The sequence below is a fragment of the Ixodes scapularis genome, unplaced genomic scaffold (assembly GCF_016920785.2).
Source record: "Ixodes scapularis isolate PalLabHiFi unplaced genomic scaffold, ASM1692078v2 PGA_scaffold4__175_contigs__length_147842914, whole genome shotgun sequence".
Classification (NCBI taxonomy): Eukaryota; Metazoa; Arthropoda; class Arachnida; order Ixodida; family Ixodidae; genus Ixodes; species Ixodes scapularis.
Window position 1 is genome coordinate 56,382,440 of NW_024609879.1, and position 26,674 is coordinate 56,409,113.

General features: G+C 48.7%; 1 protein-coding gene across 1 annotated transcript in view; it reads right to left on the reverse strand.

Annotated features, from left to right (window-relative positions):
* LOC8031386 (G1/S-specific cyclin-D3-like) overlaps positions 1 to 23,082 on the reverse strand; it is a 52,192-nt gene extending 29,110 nt beyond the window's left edge. The window contains exons 1-3 of the mRNA XM_002405345.4: positions 22,888 to 23,082; positions 22,059 to 22,274; positions 1,053 to 1,209 (exon numbers count right to left, since the gene is read on the reverse strand). Coding sequence (XP_002405389.4) covers positions 1,053 to 1,209; positions 22,059 to 22,274; positions 22,888 to 23,082 — 568 coding nt within the window. The remainder of the gene's footprint in view (positions 1 to 1,052; positions 1,210 to 22,058; positions 22,275 to 22,887) is intronic.
* Positions 23,083 to 26,674: the final 3,592 nt, after the last annotated feature.

The window sequence follows — 26,674 nt, forward strand, 5'->3', positions numbered from 1 at the left end:
TCCCTATCGTGCTACATGGGGCAAAAACCTTGCGCCCTGGAACCCAGGGATCTGTGAGCCAAATCCCCACCCCCGTACGTTTTAATATGCATCATTCACGTCATCATTACTGCGTGGTGCACGTTCAGGATCCACAGGCTAATGGTAGTACTGCGCTGGCTAAACTGTTCACTTGTACAGTAAAGACACCGGATGACCGACTTCCCGAATTTTCCGTGATCCCCATTCCGCCCGTACTCACGCGGAGAGATCGGGGAGACGTGATGAAAAGGAGGCTGTTACTTGGCCTGGCGAGCGCCTAGCTTCCACCGCACTGTCAGCTTAGGGCTGAGCGGGGTATACGGATGTCACACACTTTTGGTCGAACTTCAAGTTCAACCGGTTCGGCGAAAACATGCAAACTTTTGGCAAAGTTCCGACTTTCGTACAGTGTCGCTCGATCTCTACGCAAAAAAAAATATAAAAGAAAAGGAAAATTGTGGAAGTTTTTTTACGCGTGAGTGTGTTTTGTATTTTCACGCCACCAAAGCTAACACGAGATTTCAACGATCCAGTTAGTTTGCAAATGTGGAGAAAAAAGATATTTAGCCCATAAATATTGCACCCCTCGCCCGCTGCGTTAGCTCGTTTTCAATTTCCACGCATGCTCGTAATACTCAAACTTCAGTCGAACTTTCGACACGAACTTGGCGTTAAAAAATCTGAAAAAGTCGATCGAATCCGGTCAAACTCGAACCGACGGTGCCCTGAGCACGGTCGGAGCCAACTTCCTTAAATCACTCATTCACATATATATCTAAAGAAACACTCACAGGGCAAGTAGCCGCCAATACGCGATTTGTTTAGCCGAGGATAGCGCCGTTACGATGCACTTTTCACACTGCCCGACTGGCTGCAGCCGATAGCTGCGTCAGTTGCGGTCGGACCTCACCCATACGCATATATGTCATGAATAAAGTTTTTATTATTATTAATCGGAATATACAAAAAAACACACAAAAAACACGTGCGCATAAAAAAAAAAGTAAAAAGAAAGCAGGGCCAGTGCTTACCGGTGGCGCATAAGGAAATGAAGGTGTTGGCGTGCCTCCGAACCGTGTCCCTGTCGCCGGACACTCCGAGGCAGCACAGGAGGTGGTCCACGAAGTCGTTGGCAACCACCGACGCCATGTCCCAGTTGAGCTTGCTGAGCACCAACAGCTCCCAGGCCTTGGACAAAAAAAAAAAAAAAAGAAGTGAATCAAAGGTGGTTTAGTAAGAAGCAGGCACGCAATGAAACATCGCAAGGTCATAGAGCTGTACTGCGTATATACGGACAACGATCGCCTGGAAATCGTTTCCTAAGACTCGTGAAGTCTTCTTCCATGTATACCAGTAGCAGTGGATACATCCCGCCGGGAGTCTGCAGCACCGCAAGACTGTCCTGACACACCTTCTTCCCTTCGTGCGTGAAGCGGGCCTGTAGGACAGCCTTTAGCAGTGCAATCCTCTTTAATATCCATTCCTGCACCTTATAAGCACTTCGCTAGAGGCTCACGAGCCGGGGGCTATCTCTTTTGGTGAATTCGGGTGGTCGCCTCTCTCCTCTGAACTTGATTCAGCAGAGCTACTCGGGGATTCTTTTCAGCCGATCACAACTGCTGGCTTCAGAGCGCTCCGAGATTCTCAGACCAATCACGGAAGTAAAACTTCTTCATCTTAGTAATGCATTAAAAAAAGATTTTGAAGCATACGGTGGACGATTCAGCAAAATGTGCGCTCGCAACGTGATAAAAACAACGGTCGTGAGGTAAATTGTTTCACGCATCAGCATGTAAAAAAAAAAAAAAACAGCAACAAAAAAACAGCAGTACGCAAATTGGTTTTTGCGGAACAGAACGAACGCCAATGCGTGGAAAGAGTTAACTCATCGCGTTTTCGACAGTGAACGCGCTGCGATAGCGGTCATGCGTACGGCAGAGCAGGCAAATATAAAATGGTTAATAAACCGTATTTTTCTCAAGGTGAAATAATGTGCAAGCAGGCTATAACACATATCGCCATGTGACACAAATGAGTGTGCTTCCCTTCTTTCCTTTTATTTTAGAACCGAAACCTTTAAACGCACTTTTACCAAACCTGAGCATTTCGAAACATTTCGTTATTTCGTCAATCGCCGTCTCGCCCAATCCCGCACACCACCGCAGACAACTGCCGGCCATCGTCAACAAAACCACGTGACCCCGTCCGTCCAAGTACCACGTGACGCATGCGCCGCTTCGCACTCCGACGTCTACCGACGGAGCGCTGAGGAGCGCTCTGACAGGGAGAGGCGCCGTCGGAATGAACCAGCCGATCAGGCCACTCTCTTTCCACCACCCGATTTAGCGCGCTCTGGAAAGAGCGATCGAGAGCGTGCAGAAAGCACCACGCGAATTCGCCATTCTTCGAGGATTTGAAGCGTCTTCGACCAATCGAACGCAAGGTATCGGTCAATTAAGTCTCTTAAAGGGCGATTCACGCACTCGCGCCGAGTCCGACCCTAGTACGGGTTGCCATGGCAACAGCTCCGTCGGCTCCAACAGCGCCGGTTTTTACCCCGTTTTGTTAGATGCAGCTGTTGCCATGGCAACCCGTATCTGCCGCAAGCCGCGCTCGGTCCAGACCCGACGCGAGTGTGTGAATGATGAATCGCCCTTTAGTCCCTACTTGGTTCGGAACTTATCGCCCGAAGAAACCTCTTAGCGAAATCGGGCTGGCGCTCTGAAGCGCTCCGAGGAAGTTCCTTCCCAAGTCGTCGCAAGAAACGTTTGCATCACGCGGATGGATATTCTGCGACTATATATATACGGCCCAAAGACCTTCAGATAGACTATTTTTAAAACCTGCGCACAATCTAGTAGCTGCTGCGCCAATAGAATTATTCCGATACACGAAGCGCCTCACCGCGGCGTAATGCCACGTTATGCATAGCAAGGACCACTGGGAAGCAAAAAAAAAAAAAAAAAAAATACTACACGCGCTCTGCTTATATAGCCCACAGGTTCCCAGAATGCAACGCGCGCGGTAAGGGATTTATGGAAGTAGTCCATTACTCAAGTCCGCCAGTATTTCTTTTTAGCCCGTGTTCTGAACACACGTGTGGACACGAGGGCTGTTAATGCTGCGCGCGAGCTCGTTTCAGCTCGTATGGAGTGCGGGTGCTAGCGCCCAGCAGGAGGACTCGGAAACAACCAGACGCTTCGTGCCCAAGGAATGGCGGCCACCAACGTTGCCCGATGGGATTTTTGAAGAGTGCCTACTGTCCAGGGTGGACAGTAAAGGTCAAGATGATCTAAACTATTATTTAAATCGGACCAGTTCAATTGCGATTTGCATCAAACATTTCTCGCAAAAAGAATGCAAAATGATGATGATGATAGGCAATCTTTATTTAAAGAGTGTCTATCATTTGACGCTTTGTACGTGCCTTTAATTTTTGTACCGAAATAATAATAATAATAATAATAATAAAAACATCAAAGAGAGATTGACATCAGGCTAAACACGAGCAAAGAAAAAACCTGAACATATTAAGCGTTCTGTTTTATACTTCGTTCGTCACTTAAGTAACACACTATTGCCGAAAAAAAAAAGAACTAATAAAAAATATTTTTTTAGACACTCGAAAAATTAAGCGATCTCTGTTCTATTACGTTACAACAATAAAAGGTTGTCAATCGAACTGCCATGTTTAGAAATGTAGATTGTGGTAGAGACTCACTGTTTTCTAGGTACGGTGGTTTCAATAAAAGTAATGTGGTTTAAATCAAAGAAATTTGATCTAAACAAAACACATCTGATATACATAATTAAAACAAAATAACACTTTTTTTTGTTGTTATTGTTATTACTACAGCGGTAAACACCAGGCACTAATCTCCGTTTCAGCTTACGGTACACACCGCGGCGAGCGCTGCTAGCCAGCTCGGCCAATCCATCACTGCGAACGCATCAGCTGACACTCCTACGGCGCTGGACTCGCTTAGACAAACCAATCGCACTTCGCCATCCCCCGCCCGTGGCATGTGCTGGCGACCCGAGACCGGGACCGATTCGCCGATTGCAAGGGTACCAACATAAATAATAATAATAATAACATTTATTGGTTTCATATTTCTAACGGGCGGAATCAGCAGCTTGACGATGGTCCAGGCCCCCCACCGCAGACGATCCCCAAAAAAAGCAGAAAACCAGAAAACAATTAAAAAAAAAATACCTTGGCACGCCATTCTGATTGGACAATAAAACCGAACGATACAATATGCACGTCGGGCCTGCGACGAGAAAAGAAATAAAAAAAAAACAAAATACGTCGGTGTAGTAATAGGGCTCGTGCGATGTACACCTTCACAGCGCCACCATATTCACGTTGGCGGGCTTCAAGTGAAAACTAACAAGAAAAAAAGGAAGAGAAAAAAAAAATAAAACACGGAGAAACTGGGGAGTTGTACGCCGCACGAGACAAATGATCGAGTAACACTTGTCACCAGAAGCATATGCCTCTCAGATCGATGCTTAATAGATGCGGCCCAAGTTGTTCCTCGCCGACACCCAAAGCGCAAGCACAATGTGGGGCCATATATATCGTGACAAAAAAGGAGCAGCTATTACGTGCAAGCCTATACCTTCGAGGAAAAAAAAAAAAAGAAAGCCGCTTGAGATTCGGTAAACCAGCAAGTGCATTCAACCTCTGACCTTTCCCCTATTAAACCTCCACGCCTTTCGACAACCTGCAGCCCCCTTTCTGCCCCAAGTTTAAAGAGCATCGTAACCCCATCGACCCCTAAAACCCCCAGAAACGGAGGGGGAAAGTTAGGATCCCACATGCTTGCGGGGACCTTGCAAGATGCGGTAGAACGCTTTTCCCAAAGAGAGTTCCCCACAGCGAGCTCGTCTTCCAACAGATGGTCCGTACACTGGAGAAGCAACGGCAAGTGCAAGCTTTTCTGTATCTCGCTTTAGCTGAAGCAAATACGGCACACAACAGGTTCCACACAACAGGGGCTCGGCATTTCATCACCCCATGCACCTTGCGCGGGAACGTAGGCCGCACGACGACACAAACACGAGAAAAAAAAAATGCTTCATCATAACAAAGGACCTCCCCTCCTGGAGCCACTGCTGTCGGCACCGCGTTAAAAGACGAACACGAGAGACAAAAAAAATTTTAGAGAAATGAACGGAGGCAAAGAATCGATAGCGTCTTGGGCACACCGCAAAAAGCCATTCCTCTTTTTTTTAAGACTCGAGAAAAAAGCGCAGGAAAGAATGAAACAAGTAGGATACAAAGAATACGAACAGAGAGAGAAAAAACAAAATGAACATCGCGGAGCATCTGTTCGCTCTTTAAAAAGGGTAGCAAGGTGGAGTGAAATCCAGGCCATGGCCGCGTGTATCTGGCGAGCGAGTTCAAACAAAGTACAATAACCTACGCTAACAATCAGAACGCCTGTTCTCTCAACGAAGACCGATTAATATCTGTTGGCGAAATCCAGGTCCCGCTGGGCCGGTCGCTGGAGAACCACTTGTTTACGCCAGGCCGAACTGCGCTGGCGAGAAAGTTCTGCAGCCAGTCGCCCGTGAACCGACTTAAAGGGGCGATGTAACAATTTTTGTACTTTGCGCAAATACCGCTTAAAACGGATCCCCCTGACGTGAATAACCTATAAAACACGCGTTCGTTTTTCACCCCACGCAATAGAAGTTCCAGAAAAAAAATTAAAGAAAAAGCACCGTTCACCCCCTCAACTCGCCGCCAGAACAAGCGGCCACGTGATCTGGAGCCGATTATATGCCGCCAATGTTGATCATAGCCACGCGCTGGGGTTGGCAAAGCACAGGACACACGCTGAGTTCCAGACATTGTTATGGCTCGGCTACTGTCGTCGTTGCAGCGATTGGACACGGGCCACTACCCGAATGCATGTCGAGGCATCGATTGTCACGAGCCCAGATTGAATGCGTAGGCAGTCTTCGCGTCCACTGTGTGAGCAGCATTTGAATATCGTCACCGCAAAGCTCGATGACGCATTCCCTGGGATCGTACTGTTGCCATTGTCCCCACAGCTCCTTCATCCAATTTCGCGAAGGAGAGACGGAAAGAAAAGCTCCGCTTTCATCCTTTGGATTCCGCCGTGACGAAGACGCTTCTTGGTCAGTGTTGTTGCTTTCGAGTATTCTTGGGTCCCACTAGTGCCAAGAAGCTGGTGTAAAGTAAGAAATATTCCTATCCAATGTCGTGGCACAGACTCTTTAAGCGTCTCCTTCATGTTCAAAGGGGGTTTAGTTCTTCCAAGAATTAACAATCTCGTGAAGAGACCGAGTCTGTTTAACGCACCGCGGCTCGGAGCACGTGGAGCGAAAGCTCGCGTTGAACAATCCAGGGTTCCTGGGTTTAAACACCTGCCCGTTTTTGTCTTGTTTTTTTCTCGATATCTTGATGAGCGTTGCAACGGCATGCCGTCGTGTATCTTTACAGCGTGATGCACGTCAAGGACCCCAAACGGCATGGGCTAAATTTCCTACCTAAAGCGTGTACGTTACGCTGCCTAAAATGTAATCTTTTTTTTTAATTTTTTTTTATGAACATTTGTAGCGACATGCGGTCGTGTATCACTGCTGCGTGAGGCACGTTAAAGACCTCAAGCTAGTAGTGGTACTGGGCCGACTATGTTTTTCAGGTACGGCGGATATATCAGACGTCCACTGAGGCTGACTAACTTCCGGCTGTCTAAAGATAAGCATACCACAATTAACTTTCGCCAAAGTTAGTCGAATGTTTGTCACCGTTCCACAGTTAAAGGTGTCGCCATAATGGAGCAAACAAACGTGTACTACTCGCAGTCACGCGACGTACAAATTGTCAGTAAACATTTTTTTCTTCATGCTATAGCGCTTTTAGCTTGTGTTCCCAATAAACGCTTTTTTTTACAGAAAAAGAAGAAAAAAAAGTGTAGACGAGCGAAATTTTTAAATTTTAAAATATCGCTTCTGCTGGCACTAAGCGGAGTTCGCTTCAATCGCCGAACCGTGTCTTTCGCGCTGTTATAAACGGGACTTTGGATACCCAGATTAGCTAGTGGAAACTCTACTCGACAAAACAAGCAAAAAGAAAAAAAAAAAAAAAAAGAAGCCAGGGTGACCAAAACAGGCGCTGCAGCCAGAGAAACAAAGTCTAGACGCGTGATTTACACACGCGCGTCTTCCTTCTCAGGCGGCTTGCAACACATATGTGCGCGTCTGAACTATATGTCGGCGGCGCCTATACGAGGACAGGCGCGAAAAAGAACGCCTTCCCGTGGTCAGAACCGTTTCAGGCGCCAACTTGAGCCATTCATTGTTGCCCCAATCCTTTTGAACCGAGCCCTAACAATGCCTCGTTCTCGTAAAGCTTCTGACAGCGAGTCGTGACGTGAAGAAAATATTTGGCGACTACGAGCCTGGACGGCCGCTGTATACACAAACACTCGAACGCGTGGTAGATAATACGAGTATTACATTGTGCAGTGTATTACATTGTGCAGTAGCTTATCCGGAGCGGAGCGGCTCGTTCGCGTCGCTGACAGCACTTGTTCGTGGCGAGAGTGCGGTCAGCGGGAATGCGCGATTCAACACGCGGAAGTGTACATGTTGACGGCTGGACGGCGAAAAGCGTGACAACAACAGAGATGAAACAATTGGCGGAGGCACACTGTCCTCTGACACTTCTTCAAGATCTTCCTGTTTCAATATTGGGCAATACAGAGGAAGAAGGGCTTAGTAGCTGTACCAGCGAGATTACCTCAGTTGAGGTACTCCCGTGGAGGGGGTACTTCTCCTTCATTCCCATCATTCCACGTCCCGTAAAGTTACTCCATCAAATTCACGATTAGAGTTTTTTTACAAGTACCGCCAACCATTGTTGCGCGAAAGCGCAAGACATCTATAGGTGTCTTGCGCTTTTTTTTTTTTTTTTTATAGGTGCGAGTGCTCCGCTGCCATTCCCTTCCAAGGGCCTTTTCTGTTTTCCATAACCGGCGGCGCGCGCGGCGCCGATACTCGCCAAATTTAGTCACGTGACGAGCAAAGCATCCAGGGCGTGCAGGAAAGCCGACGCTACGGCCACCCGCCGAAGGCTGAATGCGCAACTTTGCTACCGTAGTTAGCTATATACAGGACCTCTAGTAGAGTATATACGTTGAAACGCCATCTGTATACGGGGTGCTTTGAAACATACGTATTCCATAGGATACACTGCGGTTGCCCTAGCTGTCGTCTCCCCCAAAACGATGAAGCGTCGAACGACGGGAGGCTAAAGCCCCTCGCTGTGCTCGCGTTTGTCTTGCAAGTAGCGTCAAAGGCGCCAGTGCATTAGGCCCGTGTCTCGAGCGGCCCTTGGAAGCAAATGGCGGCGCAGCACTGAAATGAGCACGGATCTCTCTTGCAGTAGGCTGGATCGCGAATCGAGGCTCGTCCTGCTGGGGTGGAGTGGTCCCACCGACATCCATCACCTGATATACCAGCTAATGGGTGGGACTCTATGAGAAAAACGAGAACAAAGTGACGTTTCCCCCGTTTCCAAGTTGTCGGCACTGAAACTTTTTGGCTGCTTTTCGGGAAGCCTGTCATATAGCGTGTGAACAAACATTAAAACTGACAGCCCTCGCAGTTAGAAATAAATGTTTTGCGGTCAAGAGGGACTAAGCTGATCGAAAAATGTAGTGTAGGTCAATGAGACCAACAGTTTGCCAGGCCAGAGGTCCTCGCATCCTAAGGTCTTCAAGCTCCTACCACACGTCTGCAAAACGCGTCGATCTTGAAGGTGTGGAATTCACGTTGCAGAACCGCCGTGGAAGGTAACATACACAACGAAGTAGACCCGTTAGCGTTCTCCGCCAAGTCACACTCAGGAATGAGTGTGACTTGCCATATAGTGCCATATAGTGCAGCGAACTGGCGTTGCTTCTAAGAGGCCGACGACGTGGCGGCATTCCATCGGTGCTTCGCTGACTGCCACCAGGCGCAATCTTCAAATCTGTTCATTCGTTTTAAAATTAGCTTTCTCAACTTTCTACTGCCAGCCCCCTTCCCCCTCTTCCCCTTACACATACACACAAAAAAAGAAGTGTATAGACTAGAGTTTCTGGGCTGCCGCCACAACAAAGACCATATCAATAGAAACAAACAAGAGCAAACATTTCGTTTCCGTACCCTTTGAAAGCCCCATTCAGGACGCTCATACGTCATACGAAATACACGAAGCCCGCTGCAGACATACTGACAGAAGTATCGGCGAACGCGTGTAAAACAATTTTCGAAACATTTTTTTTTTTTGTGTGCCTTGTACGCGGCAGACATGACTGCAGAATGTCGTTTGCACGATGTATATTGTGACTCCGGCTGAAGAGTCAGCGTCACACAGAGCAGAAACGGGGACCAATATATAATCGAATGGAGGAAGTATTTAACGCGATTTAGGAAGCAAGTAATTATATAGAAACTGAGAAATAACGAAATATGCTATTATGCACTTCTAGACTAGTTACACTAGCGCTCTACGATCGTTGAGAGATGACAACGATCGTTGAGCGAAAGCTCGCGCTGCAGAACCAAAGATCTTGAATTCAATCCCCACCCCTGCCAGTGTAGACCTCGATGAGCATCGTATATCGGCGTGTGGTCGTGCATCACTACTGCGTGATGGACGTTAAAGACACCAGGCTAGCGGTTGTACTGCACTGGCTAAATTGCTCATCTACAGCTGGGAGACAAGTCACCAGTTGAGGCAGGCTAACTTCAAGCTGTATAAACATATACACAACCCAATTTTTTTGAACGATCGTTGATATCTCTGAACTCTCGCTGAAGTCAACTAAGTTGTCCGGTATTACATGGTACATATATAGGCATGACAACCTCGGATGAGATGCGCGTCAAGGGACAAACTTGAAACCGAAACGAAACCAACACTGACGTCAAATTATCGTCTTTTTCTTCTTTTTAAATAGTGATGCAGACGCATTATATGCACATTTTTCATTCATTATAAACGGTTAGAACGAAATAAAAAACACCTTTTTTGTTTTTGTTTTTAGAGTAAAGAAACGATACGCCTTATCGGCAACGGCGTTACACTGGCCGCCCTCGCCGAGCTTCGGCATCCGCGACGTGCCGAGATCGTTCCAGCGGCGGCTCTGGCCTCGAATCGTACCTCTTCGGACAATATTTGCTTCGACGACACTTTTTGGATACCTTCCCCAATCTTCTGTAATAGGAAATGCTTCGCTGGCGCTGGCCATGGACGTCAATGGGGCGGACGCCGCCATCTTGAGCTCTACTCGGGTGAACTTACATCAGTTAACTGAGGTAGGCAGCTTGGTTGAACTCACCGATCGTTAGCGGCTCAATGACAGTTGGCGCCGCCGTGTAACTCCGGCCCAGCGCAATAACTGTCGTTTGCTTAATGACAGTTAAGAGCACTAGTGTAACTAGGGTATGAGACACATTTCGTAGGTCTGTCCAAATCGATTTGACAAGAGCTGGTTTAACCCGAAACATTCCTTCGATGTGCAGTTGTGTCTCGGACCGATGGGAAAACGTGTGCGTTCTCTCTGTCTCCCAATAACCCTTTCTACTCCGTCTGCTCTCCCCCTAATCATCGTTTCCCTTTCCGACAAAATAACAATCAGCCTCCCCAAACAAGTACGCGTCTCGTTGTACACCTAAATAAGAGAGTAGTTTATTGTCTCCTGACTCTGGTCCTACCGTTGAATCAAATGCCCCACGGGCCCAGTCAAGAGCAGACAATTGCAGCGCACAACTTGTCCTACAAAATCCACATCAACAACCCAGGCCCTCCGAGAAAAGACAGGTCGGAAAACCGAACCCTCCCAAAACAAACTCCAGAACAAAAGAAGCCAGCTGCAGTTTCCCGACCGGACCAGAAACAGACCCGACGGCGTCCGCAAGTGCCGGAAGCCGGACGTCACAAAAGCCGAATCCCGATGTCCGTCAACTCTGACGTGCGTACACACCGAAGAGTCAAAGACTCGGTCCGCCAGTGCGGCGTCATCGAAAGGGCGCCGAAACCCACTGGCTCCGGCGCACGTCTGCTCCTCCAGCCGAAGCTGCGGACAAGGGTGGCTCTGCCGCTGCTGCAGAGAGAGGTGTCTTCCATCATATGGGCAGCACAATCGGCCAGCAGGTGCCTCTGTCCGGGCAGAGGGGGCAAACCCTCGTGGGCCGCCAGAGGCCGCCACAGCTGTGAGGATCTGGGCGACGCAGTTGGGTTCAGTCCACCGCAAAATGCATGTAGACGTGGTGCGGTCTTTACTCCTGCTGTTGCCACGCCGCCAGCCCACTTGATTGATGACGACCCGCCCCCGCCCCTAGCAGCAGCAGCAACCCCCCCCCCTCCTTTCCCCCTCAGGTTCTGAAGGGGTCATAACCTCTTGTGGATGTAACTAGGGGTCCGATATCCGCGCATGGTCTTTTAGATGTCGTGGACATGACAAGCGACAAATATGCTAAGTTTGGGCTGGAGGTCGACGATGTTGTATAGGATGACCTTCCCTAGGGTTCATGACGTCGGCTAGACAAGTGGTATGGGACCGTGTCAAGGACGTAAAGTGCAGAGATGTTGCCACTTTGTCTGCATCCAAGTTGTGTCAAGTGTACAAGCTCATTCAGGCATACCTATTAGTCCGCCTAGATTTTCAGTTTGATTTGGGGCACGTTTTCCAGTTCTAGGTGATCAGAAGCCCAAATACGAAGCAAAACGAGGGGGATCGGTGGCCGAGTGGGCTGAAGCGCACACCCAGCTCGACGCGCGTGGAGCGAAAGCTCGCGCTGCAGAACCCAGGGATCCTGGGTTCGAGCCCCACCCCTGCCCGTTTCGATCTGGATGAGCATCGTACCGGCGTGCGGTCGTGTATCACTACTGCGTGAGCACGTTAAAGACCCCAGGTTAGCAGTCGTACTGCACTGGCAAAATTGCTCATCTACAGTGTAAACCAGTGTCGCCTCATCCTGGCAGACCAACCTTACACTGTATAAACACTAAACGTCCAATTTGACTTTGACGAAGCAAAACGAAAATCTTCAAGAGCTTCAAAGACAATAGGGAGTTTTAGTAGATCGTTTTCAAAGGCCCGCTACCGCTGCGAGCGCGCGCTTCAGAGCATGCATCGAAGTGGCAGCGCGAGCTCCCGCTACGATTAGCGTGGCCTGAAAACACGATCTACTAAAACTCTCTATTAGCAAAGGAGGAAAAACATTAGACAGGCTAAATGGAAAAAGGATTCCACAAAACAAATTTACAACGAACGAAAAAAAAAATTAGACATATTTGTAGCGCGAGACGATTTTTGGTCAAGCCCTTTCCACTTTTTAATTGCCCGCCTGTGCGCTCAGCGTGGAGGGGGGGGGGGGGGGGGGGGAGGGTAAGCCGCTTGGATTGGCTCGGCTACTCGGATGACAAACGTATACAAGCCCCGTGCGACTTCCGCTCAACTTCGGCGCAAGCTGTGTTCTCGGGTTTCTGTGCTGGTGGTGGTAGCAGTGGTAGTCTGCGTCTTTTGCGATTTTACGGAGTTGAAGCGTAGACTTCTCGACCGCATCAAGCAGCTAGGGCTTCGTCCGTACAAGGACAGACCTCGAAGACCAGCGAAGCTCCACGCGGTAAGCTCCGAGGCCAGCGATGTGCCTGCGGACAGCGTTGCCGGCGAGTGGCAGGTCCTGCTCGAGTCGTATGAGTAAAAACGGAAGGGACGATTTTCGCATTGGTTCTCAAACGTCAAGAAAAAAAAAAATTGTTAAAAAGAAGTGAAAAAAAAGAAAAAGATTAAAAAGTACATTTTAGAACCTATAGGAAGCTCCCGAGAGTTCAAGCACCACGTGACTGTTTTTCGTTGCAAATTTATTATATGGGATCATTTTCCATATAGGCCATTTAATTTGTTTTCTTCTTTGCGTATCTTTTAACTAATGGCTCGCACGTATCTTAGCTCAGAAACAAAAATCTTAGTGAGCAACGGATTGCTAACAACTGATCTCCCAGGGTGAGGCACAATGTCCCAATTAAATTCGGCACATGCATGTCCATAGTCCATAATTAGGCTCGGAATCAGTCCGCATGGAAAGGACGTCACATGACTCTAACAGCGTACACTATGATCAGTACAGGATGATTTCCAAAGCGTGGAGTCAAACTTGCATCATGCGGCCGTGATGACACGAACACGCTTCGCTTTAAAAACACCCATCCACGTCGAAACCGACAAGAAACACCGTAAGAGACAGCCACAAAAACAAAGTAACATCAAAAGATTCTCGCACGTCGACCTCATGATGCTAAACAAAGGAAATGACGTCAAGATTGAAGACGAAGATGTTTGCAAGCGGAAGCACAGGTGGTTCCCTGTAACCCTGGTTCCGACCAGACAAAGCCTACGTGACTAGGTCTCTCCCTATCGCAGATCATGAGCTGGAAAGAACCCCTAATTTGCATAATCGAAGCCTAATAGTGCGTTCCCTCGCCACATTGTACCTAAGCGGGACTCCCGTTCGCCGTTAGAGAAAATGTGCCCGGATGTAGATACGGATCGGCCTAACGGAGACGCCGGAAGAAAGCTCCATTCATCAATGGGAGGGAGAGAGTCGTCTGAAAGGTCGGAATCGCCACCTCCACGACATGATATGGTGGATGCACGAGGATTAGCGGATGATTAACTAATCAGCGGATGTAATAAACAAAAATTACTTCTCCCCGTTTCCCCGACTCTTCCAGGTTTTCCATGACCATTTTGATTATATTCTACGACCATTGCAGAATGAACACACTCTGGAAGTGAACCCGGGTTAGTCCAGCTTGGATTAAAAGAAGCTCTTCTTCGACAGTGCCATCGTCATTCTCGCATATCTTCACTTCGAAACTAACACCGTAGAGCACTCAACAGGAAAACAAGCAAACAACTCGCACACACGTACGCCCTAAACTTGTTCGAAAATAGCATAGGTCCGACAACCAAAATCCAATAGGTGAACATGCGTGTCGGGCTTGCCAGAGTTAAAGAGGCTCTCTCCACTTAATCGAGTTAATCAGGCGGTAGCTCGCGCCTCCTAGTGGCGTTTTGGGGCAACTGGAACTCGGTGCGAAAGATAACGCCCTCACCGTGCACCCAAGCCACTGCACCCTCGCCAAAGGCATTTCGACGTAATCATAGTGAGATCAAGCTTGAATGATTGATTGGACATGAGCGCAGCAGCGTAAGCTTTCGGCCGGTCCTCTAGTCCAGTGAGTGCGTCGAAGGACGTCTGGCTCGGGCCTAATTGCTCAGTGGGCGCCATTCGAGCGCGACGATGTTACGTGGAAGGAAAGAAGGCTGTTCGCAGGCTTTGATTATCCTACATGATGTTGGTACAACGCGTGTACTTGCGCGTAAACCAACAGAGGCGGGAAAAAAAGATCCAGACTTGCGCGACCAAAATCGTCGTTGTGGTCGGCCCTCCATGAGTGACCTGTCCACTGCATGACTGGTCACTATGACCTGTACCATAGCCTCCTCTATACTGACAAAGCCTGGCAGATCACCACGAGACGCGGCCGCCGAAAGTGAAAAAGTAGAACGGCAGACAACAGATCAAAGGAGAGCCACGTGACGGGCGCCCCGCTGCGGCCACACGCCGAAACACAGTTGTCCCGAGCGATGGAATGTCCGCTCGTGCTCCTCGCGTTCGCCGCGCTACCGCTTCTTTTCTCGTAGGGTTTGAAAAAGATGTTTCGGGTCCTCGCTGCTGCAAAAGCTGAGCGCTGAATACCCGGTTCCCCTTAAGCCCCTTAATGTTATAAAAGTAGCGCAAGGTGCGTCGATGCGCGAGGCACGTGCAACGAGCAGCCCTTAGGAAAATCATGGCGGCACAGCGCAGCACTGAGCTAGATTTCAGACGCCATGCTCTTTCCAGAAGTGGCGCGCGGCACATGTCTCGAGCATTTCCGCAACAATGAATGACGCCACTTTTCCCAGGATAGAGGGGCTTTAGGTTCCCTGAGAAATGCTCTCCGCTACGAGATCCTCGCGCTCCAAATCTGCGACCGGGCACTCATGGCTCCGTCGTCGAACTGCCAGGCTTTGTGAGTATAGAGGAGGCTATGCCTATAAGCAAGCCGCTACCGCCACGCACCGTGGGAACTGTGGTTATTTGCTACACACGCGACATCCCCGCTGAAGGTTTGCGCGAGCGGAGTACGAGCTGTCTTGTCAACTGGCGCCTGCCTATAGACAATTGCAAGCATGGCGCCACAAGTGGTGCCCCATGCGTGCAAGCGCGTGCAACGCGTGGGTGAACGTAGCTTTGGCAAGCTCGTAATCGCACGGGCGTGCCTGCTCGAGCAGAGACATGGCGGCGGCCAGTCGCCCAGCTTGCAATCGTCTATACGACCAACTACCAATATGGCGGCGTCTTGTCTATGCGTGGAACGCAGCAACGGTGTGGCTGACGAAAACCTAATGATTACAGGAAGCTACCACTACGTTCGTGGCACACACTGTCGAACTTGTTCGGATGGGTATCCAGGAACACAACCCTTGAGGCAAATCATGGCAATGACGTCGCAGGTAGGAATTATAAGAGGGCGTCGCCAAAAAGCGATCAGGTCCCCAACGCCCCCAATCCCGTCCAGTAGATATCACTTTTACATTTTTTTTTTTATCGGAATTAAGTTTGGCTTTCTAAGATGTCGGCGGCGGAAAGAGACGCCAAGACAGCTTCCAAACCATTTGACTGATGAGAGCAGCGACCTTTCAGAGTACTAACTGCACCAAAACATTCCTCCAGAAAAGAAAAACAAAAAAATAAATAAGCGTGGCGGCACACAAAAGGCTTAGGGCATATCGACAATGGCCAATTCACCTGCCGAAACTCAAGATAACGGAAGCGACAAAGGCCAGAAGACAACAAAAACCGACCCTCGAGTCAGCTGTTAGAGACCACGTGACGCTCCAGATACCTCAGTGTCACGACCACCACTCCTGTCCCACCTCGCTATCGGGCGACAAAGAGATGCCGATCTTTTCGCGCGGCATTTTAAGAACCCTTCCCGTCCACAAAGGTGAGATGGACAGTACAAACTCGAGTGCAAGGGGAATGGGTAACCCCCTCCGGGTAGAAACAGGATGTCGGTGCTGTAACAACGTTAGTGCCGCCCTGTCCAACGGCCAATCGGAGGCCAAGCCGTCGTAAACCCGCGAGGCATGGCTCCCAGCCGTCGATCGACGACGACAGTGCAAAACAAACAAACACGCAAACGGGGTAGCAACGGTGCAATGACCTCGTGGAGATGACGCACTGCTGAGCGCGAATAGCTAGGTGCATGCGGCGTCGACGGCAACAGCAAGAAAAAGAGGTCCGCGCGCGCCCGGCTGTCGCGAGAAATAAAGACGCGGGCGATAAAACGAAAACGAAACTAGGCGCGCGCTCCGCCATGGTGTCTGCCCGCCGCCTCCTCTCCCTCTTTTAGCGGCGCGACCCGGGTTGCCAGGCGCCGGTGCCGGACGGAGCTAAATCCATCACTTGCGAAGATACTCCCGCGCGTGGCGTTACGCTTCATTCCACGGGTATATACCGCGCAGCAGCGTCGAATGCGCCAAGTGTTTTGACTGCACGACTGCTCGCGCGAAAAGCAAACAATAGCCAGGAGAGCAAAGCGGCTGTACCCTCCTCAACAACAGTGCCTACCGCAACAGGCATTGCTCGAGAAGTCGAGACCATAGGCCGACGAGCTGTTTGAAATTATACAGCGTTTTGCACACACCACATGAGGGGCTGCTCGTCGTGCGGAAAAACGAGATTCGCGTCTGCGCCGCAGCGACAGCAGTGCCACCGCGGCAGCGTGACGTCAGAGTCGCGTGCGAAACCTACTACCGAGGTTCGAGTTCGAACTTGTCGAACTTTCCCAACGTGGAGCTCGACTAAAGTGCCGACTTCGGTGCACGTGCGCGAAAACTTGAAAACGATCTGACGCCACCAGGCTGAGGAAAGGTGTAATATTTACTGCGTGTATGGTTTCGCTGGTTCGCATTACCGACTAACGAGAACATTAAAAGTACCCGCCTTTTTTGTTTGTATATCGCGTAAATATTTGTAATCATTTTATAAATTACAAAATAAACTACTTCCTATTTTTTTCCCCGAAAATTTTGCACTTTTGTGTTGAAACCGGACAACATTGCCCATAAGTCGAACTTGGTCGAAATTCGGAAAAAGGCAGGGTCCCCCGCGGGTCCGATGCGAACCGCGGAGGCGTTCCGGTCGGTCGCCCGGTAGTCCGCTCTTATAAACGCAAAAAATAATCACGCTAAAAAAAAAAAAAAAAAACAAAAAAAAAAAAAAAACAACAACATTGCACGCGTAATAAAAGCGAAATTTAAGATACGCGAAAGAATCAGAGAAAACTGCATTAAAACGCGCGATCTCTCAAATTATCATTTGTTGAACATTAGCATCACTAGCATTACCATTCGTAATTCCCGCAAATGACGTCTTTAAATAAGGAGTTTTCGTAGATGGTTTTCGCCGTCCCGCAACGCTCTCCGTAACTCGCTACGATAACCGAAAGTCTACAGTCAAGGCCATCGGCGCGCAGGCGCAGTAGCGGCTTCTTCCATGCGGACGGCTTAGCGGAGGGAGAAACGCGGTCTACGAGAACTCCCTAATATGATAAACTTACTTTGCGTTTTCACGTATACCGTTTTTAATGCCATCTGTCAAAACTCTCGCCTATTATCGTCGTCAGATACACCATTCTCGTTAGTCATCGGCCTTGCGTGAATAGGCCAAAGATCGTATACGCGTTTTGATCTACGACTCGTTAGTTCTCTTCGTTACAATTATTTTATATTGCCAATACTAGCAGCATATGTGCCGGCTGCAGCCGCTACGCGCCTCTGAAAGTACCACGTGACTGCGCCCCTCCTGAAGGTCACATGACTCGCGGCACTGGATTGGCTTAGATAACCATCTAAGCCAATCCAATCTAAGCCAAGAGTATAGCCGAGCAAGAGGGCTGGCAAAAGCGGCCTTGTGCTTTCCTATACTTCGTTTCAGCTTCGGTCCGAGCGCGGCCGATGTTATGAGCCGAGGGGCCAATCAAACAGCGAAAGAGGCACAACGTCATGGCGTGCTCTCTGCAGTTGATTGGACCAGCCGGGATTCGCCGTCTCTTTGTGCGCGCTCTTCTGCCGGCTAGTCCTATCAAGCGCAGAGAGCACGCCATGACGTTGCGCTTTTAGCGCTCTTTGATTGGCCCTTTGGGTCATAACATCGGCCACGCTCGGACCAAAGCTGAAACGAAGTATAGCAGAGCTGCACTACGCGCCCGGCAAACTACATAAAAAAAAAACCGAAAAAATTGCACCTCTCTATTTTTTTTTTACAACTCTGCTAAACACCGACCTAAGAAGCGCCCACGTGATAATCGTACTGTCGAAAATAGGCCTAAGAGCGAAAGCGACCGCATATTTAGGCGCATGTAGTATGGGGAAATTATAATTGACGCAGCGTGAAAACGCATTCCTTAATCGGTTAGTTCCGAATCACGAGTCCCGTGTTTCTTTATCGAGTTTCTAGATTCGATCAAGTTTGCAGAGTCTGCGAGGTCTCGTAGGGCTTTACTAAAACAACGAAACGCGGAATGGAGGGTGCCTGGCTGGTGGGAAATCGGATGGTCGAGATAACGTAATCGTGATGTTCCCAAGACGCGTCCGCCACATGTGCCGATTAGCTGGAAAAATATACGCTTATCTTTTCTTTCAATCTTTGTAGCCCGCCTTTAGCTTTCCCTGCCGTGATCCCTACAGGTCGCATTAACCACCGCCGAAGAACTGTCACATAATATAAATATTATTAATAATAAAGTTCATTTGCGTCAGAAACTACACGATGCTGGATGCATGTACCCATCGGCGAATCAATTCTCAGGTTATCTGTCGATAATCCCCACACTATCGCCGATAATCCCCTCATAGCCATGTGTTAATATCGATATAGTTCCCGATTTCTCCATCGATTAGTAAGGATAGGATAATCTATCGACTGATAATCGCAGGATTGTGCATAGATTGGTAATACCAGAATTATCAATCGCTCGATAATCCCGACATTATCCATATTCATAACCACGTGAATATCCATCGATCGGTAAGAAATTACTACGCTTCAGTCGGCTTTTTAAGGGCAGCATCCTCAGAGGACACGGAAAGATCAAACTAAGCATAGTTAAGACATTTGTTTGTTCGTTTTTATAGAAAAACTAGGTCATAAAGAAAAAAGAGGGGAAAAAAAAAAGAAGAAAAGAACGATGAGGCTTCATGGACGCAAAAGTTTGTGCTACGCAGCCGTAAACCAGATTGTCAGAAAAACAAAACCATCTCGTGCGTTGTTTAATACACAATAAAAGAAAAGGTCGGCAAAAACTTTAAAGCACGCATTCCGTTTATTTTTATATTTTTTGAGGTCTTGCGTAAAAAAACGGCAGATACTCAACGTTTCGTGAAATCGGGACGATTTCTCAATACGATCATGTGTCACATACTGATAAGCCCAAAGAGTGAAAAAGAGTCGCCCAGCTGACGGAAACCAAAAGCTGAATGCGCCAGAAAAAAAAAAAAAAAAAAAAAAAGGTAACAACGAAAAATGTCTGCACATTTCAGTACGGCGCGCAGTGGATGTGTGGCACGACGCGGAAGCATTCCAGGCTGGGCTGCGCCATCGCAGAGGGCTCAAACTCCGGTTCATCGGAACCCCGAGTCCTGGAAGAAGGCGTCCGAGTTAATCGCAAGCCACTTGAACGAACGCATCTTTAGATTCTTGAAGATCCTCTACCCTCGTTGCTGTTCACAGGGGATTTAGAAAGAAAATAGCAATGGCGCTTCTTTTGATTTGTATGCAACGGAAAGAATAATCAATGAAAGCGGCAGTAATGATGTCCTATGGAGGGTCCCACAAAGCTCTACACCCTTTCCACCTGAGCAGAGCGATCGCTAGAGCGGAGGCAAGTCTCTCCTTGCCACCTCTCCGGTGTTCGCTCTGCCAGGGTGGAATGAGTGGAGGACTTTGTGGGAAGGGCTCATCCCGTTCACCGCTATAGTTTCCGCGAGTCACGTAAACGTCGCCCGATAACATCATTTGCTTACAGGTGCTCGTTCAATAACATCGCGATATCATCGCAACGTAATCGGCCGAAAAGGAAAGCTGACGTACCTTATTGTGCGTCAGTTTTTATTCATTATCAACTTGCGGACCCTGCATTACATTGTTTAATAATAATACAAAACAAAATCTGTCAGAGCGTTTAGTTTGAGCATCGAGGGAAGCTTCAGCCTCGCACTTAACGGGTTGGGGTTACATTCGGTCGAATTTCCAGGCATCTGCGATGATGCAGTTTTACTTGTACACACAAGTCAACAAAACGACCTAAACAGAAAGCTCCAAGCTACGAACGACCTTTAAGATTAAAAAATAAATTGCTTTGGCCACAAAGAAAACAAAACGATGCAATTGTAGTGTGTCTCAATGGGATCACCTTATACCTCGTATGGTTGAGAAATCTCTGGGCTCTGCTCTTCCTTTGTAAAATCAAAACTGCAAATCTCTGCTTAAAAAAGAAAGCAGTTGAACGCGGTTACGGGCGTCGAATAATGTTCTACGAGATGAACAATCAGTCTCACCACTCATACCCTTTTAGTAATAATCTCTGACATTACACCTTTGTGATAAAGTATATACTAAAACATCATATATAAATACGAAGCGCGCTCCACGTAGCACACAGCTGTCCCGTACGAGCGCCGAAAAGTTCGGAGACGCAGGCAGCGCTTTCAGCTAATTAGTACTGCACTCCTCTCCTAGCTAAGCCGGCGAAAACGCGAACGGACTTTGCACTCATCTGAACGTATAAGTGAAAAGAAAAAACAAAGTTAGGAGTACGCGCGAGAAGAGAGAAAAAAAAACAACAAAAAAAAACGGTGGTGCTTCGACGGCGGTGCAGCACTTCAGAAGGGCGCGACGTGCCTGCCCACGTGCCGCACGAATGGGGGAAACCACGGTGGCGGAGACCAAGGCCAGCTTCTGCACTGGCATTGCTGCACTGTTGCCGGGCGCGCCGAGAGCGAAAAGTTTTGTTTTGGGTTGTGCTGGTGGCTGGATTTCTACGGTATTGCAAAGCTGAAGCTGTCTGTGCGTTGTTCTTGATTATTTCTTGCCTCATTTCTTTCGTTCATCGCGCCTTTTGTCTCTTCTCTTTGTCTGTGATCGTAGCAGAAGTGCGTAAATGGGGGGAGTTGTTTGTTGGACGTGTAATGTTTTGAGTTTGAAAACAAAAACTACGTACTGTCAGGCTTCAGCTGTTTCAAGAAGCTTTTCGGGGCAACATCGTTAATTGTGTCTCTTCGGAGAACATAGATTATGCAGTTTTAATTTGTGAACGCAACGAAAGCTCAAAGGCTGTGTACGCCAATACGCAGCAAAAACAAAATATAAAAATACATAGTATTATACTCTCTCACCTTGTGTTGTACCACAGGAAAGGCTACAAGCGCGAGCTCCTAGCTCTAGAGCACATCTCGGCGGCACAAGCTCTCGTGCACCAAGGGCAGCTGCCAACGCTATGAGCTCGCGCTTCTAGCCTTCGCTGCGGTACAACGTAAGGTGAAACGGAGTATAGTACTTGGGCGGGCGCCACGCTTAGAGCGAACCTGGTGCGCGAGCGCGCTCGTCAAGTGACAGCGTCGTTCAAAACCACATGAACGCGCCTGCGAAATCGACTTCGCTGTTAGTTTTGCTGAAGCTGTACAATTCCTACAAGGGATACTCGTGGAAACCTTCACCACGTAACCGTACCAGTCACGAAAGTGATTTTTCGAATCGCTGAAATTCGAAACTAGGCCACCATTGCCTATCCACCTATTTCCCCCCCCCCCCCCCCCAAACACACACACACACACATCCCCGACAAGAAATTATAAATAGCTTAGTCAGGGTAACAGAAGTTGAGCGAAGCTCACCTTAAGCTCTTCCGCCGTGACCGAATAGTCCGTGTAGTAGACGAGTGCTTCGAGGGCCAGCGGTCGAGACGTCCTCATCTTGGAGGCGATCAACAGGCACACGGCACCGAGGAGTTGGAGTTGGCTTTTCTTGACGTCTGTCCTCGCCAGAAACCTGTCGACATAGTTCATCGCACAGGGGAACACGATGTCTTCGCAGGACTGTTCTTCGCACACCTTGCGAAAGAAAAAGAAAACACGCGTGAGTTCATCGGCGCTTCCATGGCACTTTGCTAGAACATGTCCACCTTCACCCGAGTGAGCGACTCCGCCATCAAACCACCAAAGCGTTACCATCTTGAACCTTCATCGTACAGCCCCACGGAGGTTACCTTGACTCGCATGAACCGCCACCGAACCTCCCGAGATTCGCGCACCGGTTTCGGGCGACGTCTACAAGAGCAAGTCTTCCTCATCTTGCATGTCGTATATTATATCATCTCAAAATCACCCTCACTAGACGTGGCACCGCGGGTCACCGTGGCACGGGCTGTCGTCTTTTTGCGGTGCCATGACTCTCCTGAGCTGTTAAAGATTATTACTATTACTTTTACTAATATTATTATGTTTCGATCGGTCACTATGATCTATTCAATTTTCAATCGGCCCATACGAATCCAGCCCTTTTAAGCGTCTCCATCGGCTGCCCGTTGCTGCGCAAGCGCAGTATGGGATAACGGTGTCGTACGATTAGATTCGAAAAAAAAAAAAAGTTTCCAAAACCGCAGACTACTTTTAAAACTTCGAAATCGAAAAGACAGAAAACAAAATAAAGCTTCGGGGTGCTTACCTCGGACATCCACTGGGCGAGGACTTTGCGCATCGGGGGTAGGACTTCGGTCTGAATCTGTCGGCAGTAGTCACAAGTGACCGTGTACCTGGACTGGAGGTCCAACATGCCAGCCATCACTGTCCTGTCACCCAGGATGGTGCTGTCAGACGGCGCCCTCAAAACCTTGCCGAAATGTGGAGACTCGATGCACATGAGGTCCATGGTTGCTGCCGTTGCTTAAGAACGCCGCGGGCACAGAAGAGAAGAGGCGAGGAAACCGGTGTTCCTTTCCGTAATCCAAAGTAGCGGGGAAGCCGGTCGAAATGAGCCGTGCCGTGCCGAGCTGGAGGTTCGCGACAGCAGACGACGGCGGCTCGAAGTCGTCTGCGAGCTTGCTCGCGTTTTTCGTTCCTGGCGCTCGCACGGAGGAGGAGGAGGATGAAGAGGGGGGCGCTGCCGGCGCTCTCTCCTGATTGGTCCGTACGAGGAAGAGAGAAGAACGTGTACACGGAGTTGTACGCTTTCATTCAAGCTGCTCCGCGGGACGTTTCTCTTTTTCTTTTTTTTATGTGTAGTTGCGCAGGCGTTTGCGCGCAAGTGCTCAAAGAAACCGCTCCTACCGTTAGGATATCTTTCTCTACCGTCGCGCTGAAGTCGTTATCGACATTCTGTGGATATCTCGTTTACACTGACTCTGTGCTGCGATATTTCTCTTTTTCTTTTATCGTGATACGTTCCATATATGTAACGAAATACTGCCTCAAAAATACATTCTTCAAAAGTCCGTGTTAGTGCCACTATATATGGCACGCTTCAGAGTAACGACACTTGCCCATATTGTGGCTTGAAATTATAGTTGCCAGTTATCTGAAGCTTTATCTGAAATTACAGTAAATGATTTTCCGTCCTGCACAAATGTTTAAACAGTTCGCGACAAAGCAAAGCAATATTGCATGAGCTTCCTAACACCGACTCTTATGCTGAGGAAGTCGCACTTTTGAAGCATGACTATCGGCAGTTACGCCTGTTCTGCACAAGCACCAATATGGCGGCGCCGACAACAACGTCAGGGAACGGAGTGCCGATACTCTAAGCGTAGCTCATTTAGTGGCTCTATTCCGCTCCATTAGTAGCTACTGCGCTAATGGTCCGAGTCCGCCATTATTAGGGCCTGTGCTTTGAGCATGTAGTGGACACAAGGGCCGTGCAAGCGTTCGGCGTGAAATTGGCGCAGCTCGTATACTGAGAGCGAGTGCCTTGCTAGTCGGTGTTCGGCGACGCTTCGTGCCGAAGAAATGGCGAACTCGAATGTTGTTTCTTGGGGTGTTGAAACGAGTGTACTGAGACAAGCAGACTCCATTTTTAAGGCAGACCCGTTTTCCACCTATGAACCTTCGTGCAATTCGAGACAGCTTTCGACGACTGCTATTTCGAGAACGACACAAAACCCGGATGTGCCGCTCACACTAGGATGTCAATCATGGGCGTACCAACCGGGGGGAAGGCATGTGTTTTGCCCCCCCCCCCCCCCCCCCCCTCTGAGACAGCCACCACTGGGCAGGGCAAACACTAGCCGGCGGCGCCACAGGGATACCTAGGGCACCGTCCCCTGTCCGGGGGGGGGGGGGGGGGGGGGGGTAAGGGGGGGGGGGGTCTGGTTTGCGCCCCCCCCCCCCCCACTCAAAAACAAGTTGCTACGCCACTGATGTCAATTATGTGTCGACACCTGATTTCATCGTAGTTCACGAAGTGTATATGCGCGCAAAAACTGAGGAAGAGAAGGAAACGAGAGCGCGCACCGGACGTCAGAACGGCCAGCTCCGATTGGAATGATTAGGGGGTAGACAGAAAGCTAGCTGCGTTTTTCTCCACTGCACTCGTCGAACGCGTTTGAATGCGGAAGCGAAATGCCGAACGCCAGCGGTCGGCGCTTTGTTGCGTTCGACGGAGACAAAGTCCGATACTCGATCTCACAAATGGCTGCAGCAAAGACAAAGGCACAGGCGCGTGACCCTATATAGCTCAGCCGAATGCTCTTGTGTGTACGAGAACTCGTGCATATAGGAGGCGCTTTCCAAAGCCACGCGCTCGTGCTCATGCCTTTGTTTGCACTGCAGTTGTTTGTGAAATGGAGCGCAGGCTGACGGCGAGCTTCGGCAGTGCTTCTGCAACGTGCATTCGGCACTATCAAGATTGCTGGTCTCAGCGGGCTATTAATGAGAGCTCGTTCTGAGCATGCACCCTAAACATCGCCCTCAAATATGGCGTCCAGTAAATATTCTATAGATTTAGTAGGGCTGGGAAATTGATGGATTAACCTAACGATTAATTGACTAATGCTTTAAACGCGATTAATTTTTTTAACCGGTTAACCGGTAAAATTTTTACGAATCAAAAAAAGTAAAAATTACAGACTTTCATCAAGCAGACGGACGAGTATACCTGTATGAAGGGCACACTTTAGGTCAAAATTCTGCCTAAGCTAAACTGTAAAGGCAAGATTCGTAACTCATCACCAGTGCAGAAGGTTACACGTGTTCCGGCCACTTGAACGCCGGTCGAGTGCCCATTTAGCGCAGCAGAGACGATCGTGAAGAATCAATGGAGGTCGCTCATGCCGGAGAATGCCAGCGGTCCTCTTCGCCTCATGCCGCAGGAGTAATAATCTGTGTGTGAATTACCTTTGAACATGTTCTTAACTAAACATCGAGGTTGATTCACAATCAAAATTGTATATTGTGGCCTTTACCCCATAATCAGCGAAAGCAAAAAAAGAAGAAACAAATATTAATTTTGACTTTTTAAAAATATTATGCAGGAAAATGAACCAGACCGATTAATCGATTAATTAATCGATTAAAGGATGGCGATTAATCGGGTTAAAACTTTTAATGGACGCCCAGCCCTAAGATTTAGATTTACCGAAAATGCCTCAATGCCCTTCTGTTTAGAGTGATGCCAGCCTTTGTAGTGCCCGATGCCGACAGCACGCGTTCGGAGGAAAACTACAAGGAAATGGTTTAAAAAGAAGATGTTCCCGTAGCACGGTCAACGCCAAGAGCGCGTGGAGGGACATACTTTATCACGCCCTTCGAATAAAAAAAAAAAAATGTTCGGAACAAAATGGCCAGATGGCATATCATCCCGAGGCGAAGCGGACATGAAGGCACCCTACATGTACCCACCAATCATTCCAATCATTCCAGAGCTCGGCGTTTTGACGTACCTGCGAGTTCACGTCTCCTACTCTTCGTTAGCTTCTCGGCGCGTACTTAGATTCACTTTAAGTCCGACTGAAAGCGACGCTACTACTCAACGGGCTTGCCCTCTCGTCCAGGGGGCGCCCATGGCGCCACTGCAGTGCACTGCAGCAGTCTTCAGTGCAGCATTCCATTACGCACGAGTCACGGTCGTTCACAATTAAGCGTGCGTCAGCATCTATTCTCGCGTGGTAACAGAACATCCGAAATAACGCAACAGGCTTAAAACAATAATGGTGCTCGCGCTGTGGAAACGACAATAGTGTTTTTTCTTGCAGCTCTTTTTCTTCTCGATATAATTTTCCTAGAAATCTTACTTCACCAATAAAGATCTGCCAGCTAACCTTCCGCGAGCAATGTGAAAAAGCGTAATGACACGCAATCGAAGCACGACCGATAAATATTTTCTTTTGCTCGCCAAATCTTGAGAGTTCTACCTGACCATGAAGCTAATGGAGCTTCGCCATAAGGGCATCTTCATGGCACTCGTGGTCTTTGTGCCTTCGCTGTGAAACGGAGTATAGAGCACTATTGTGCACTTTGTG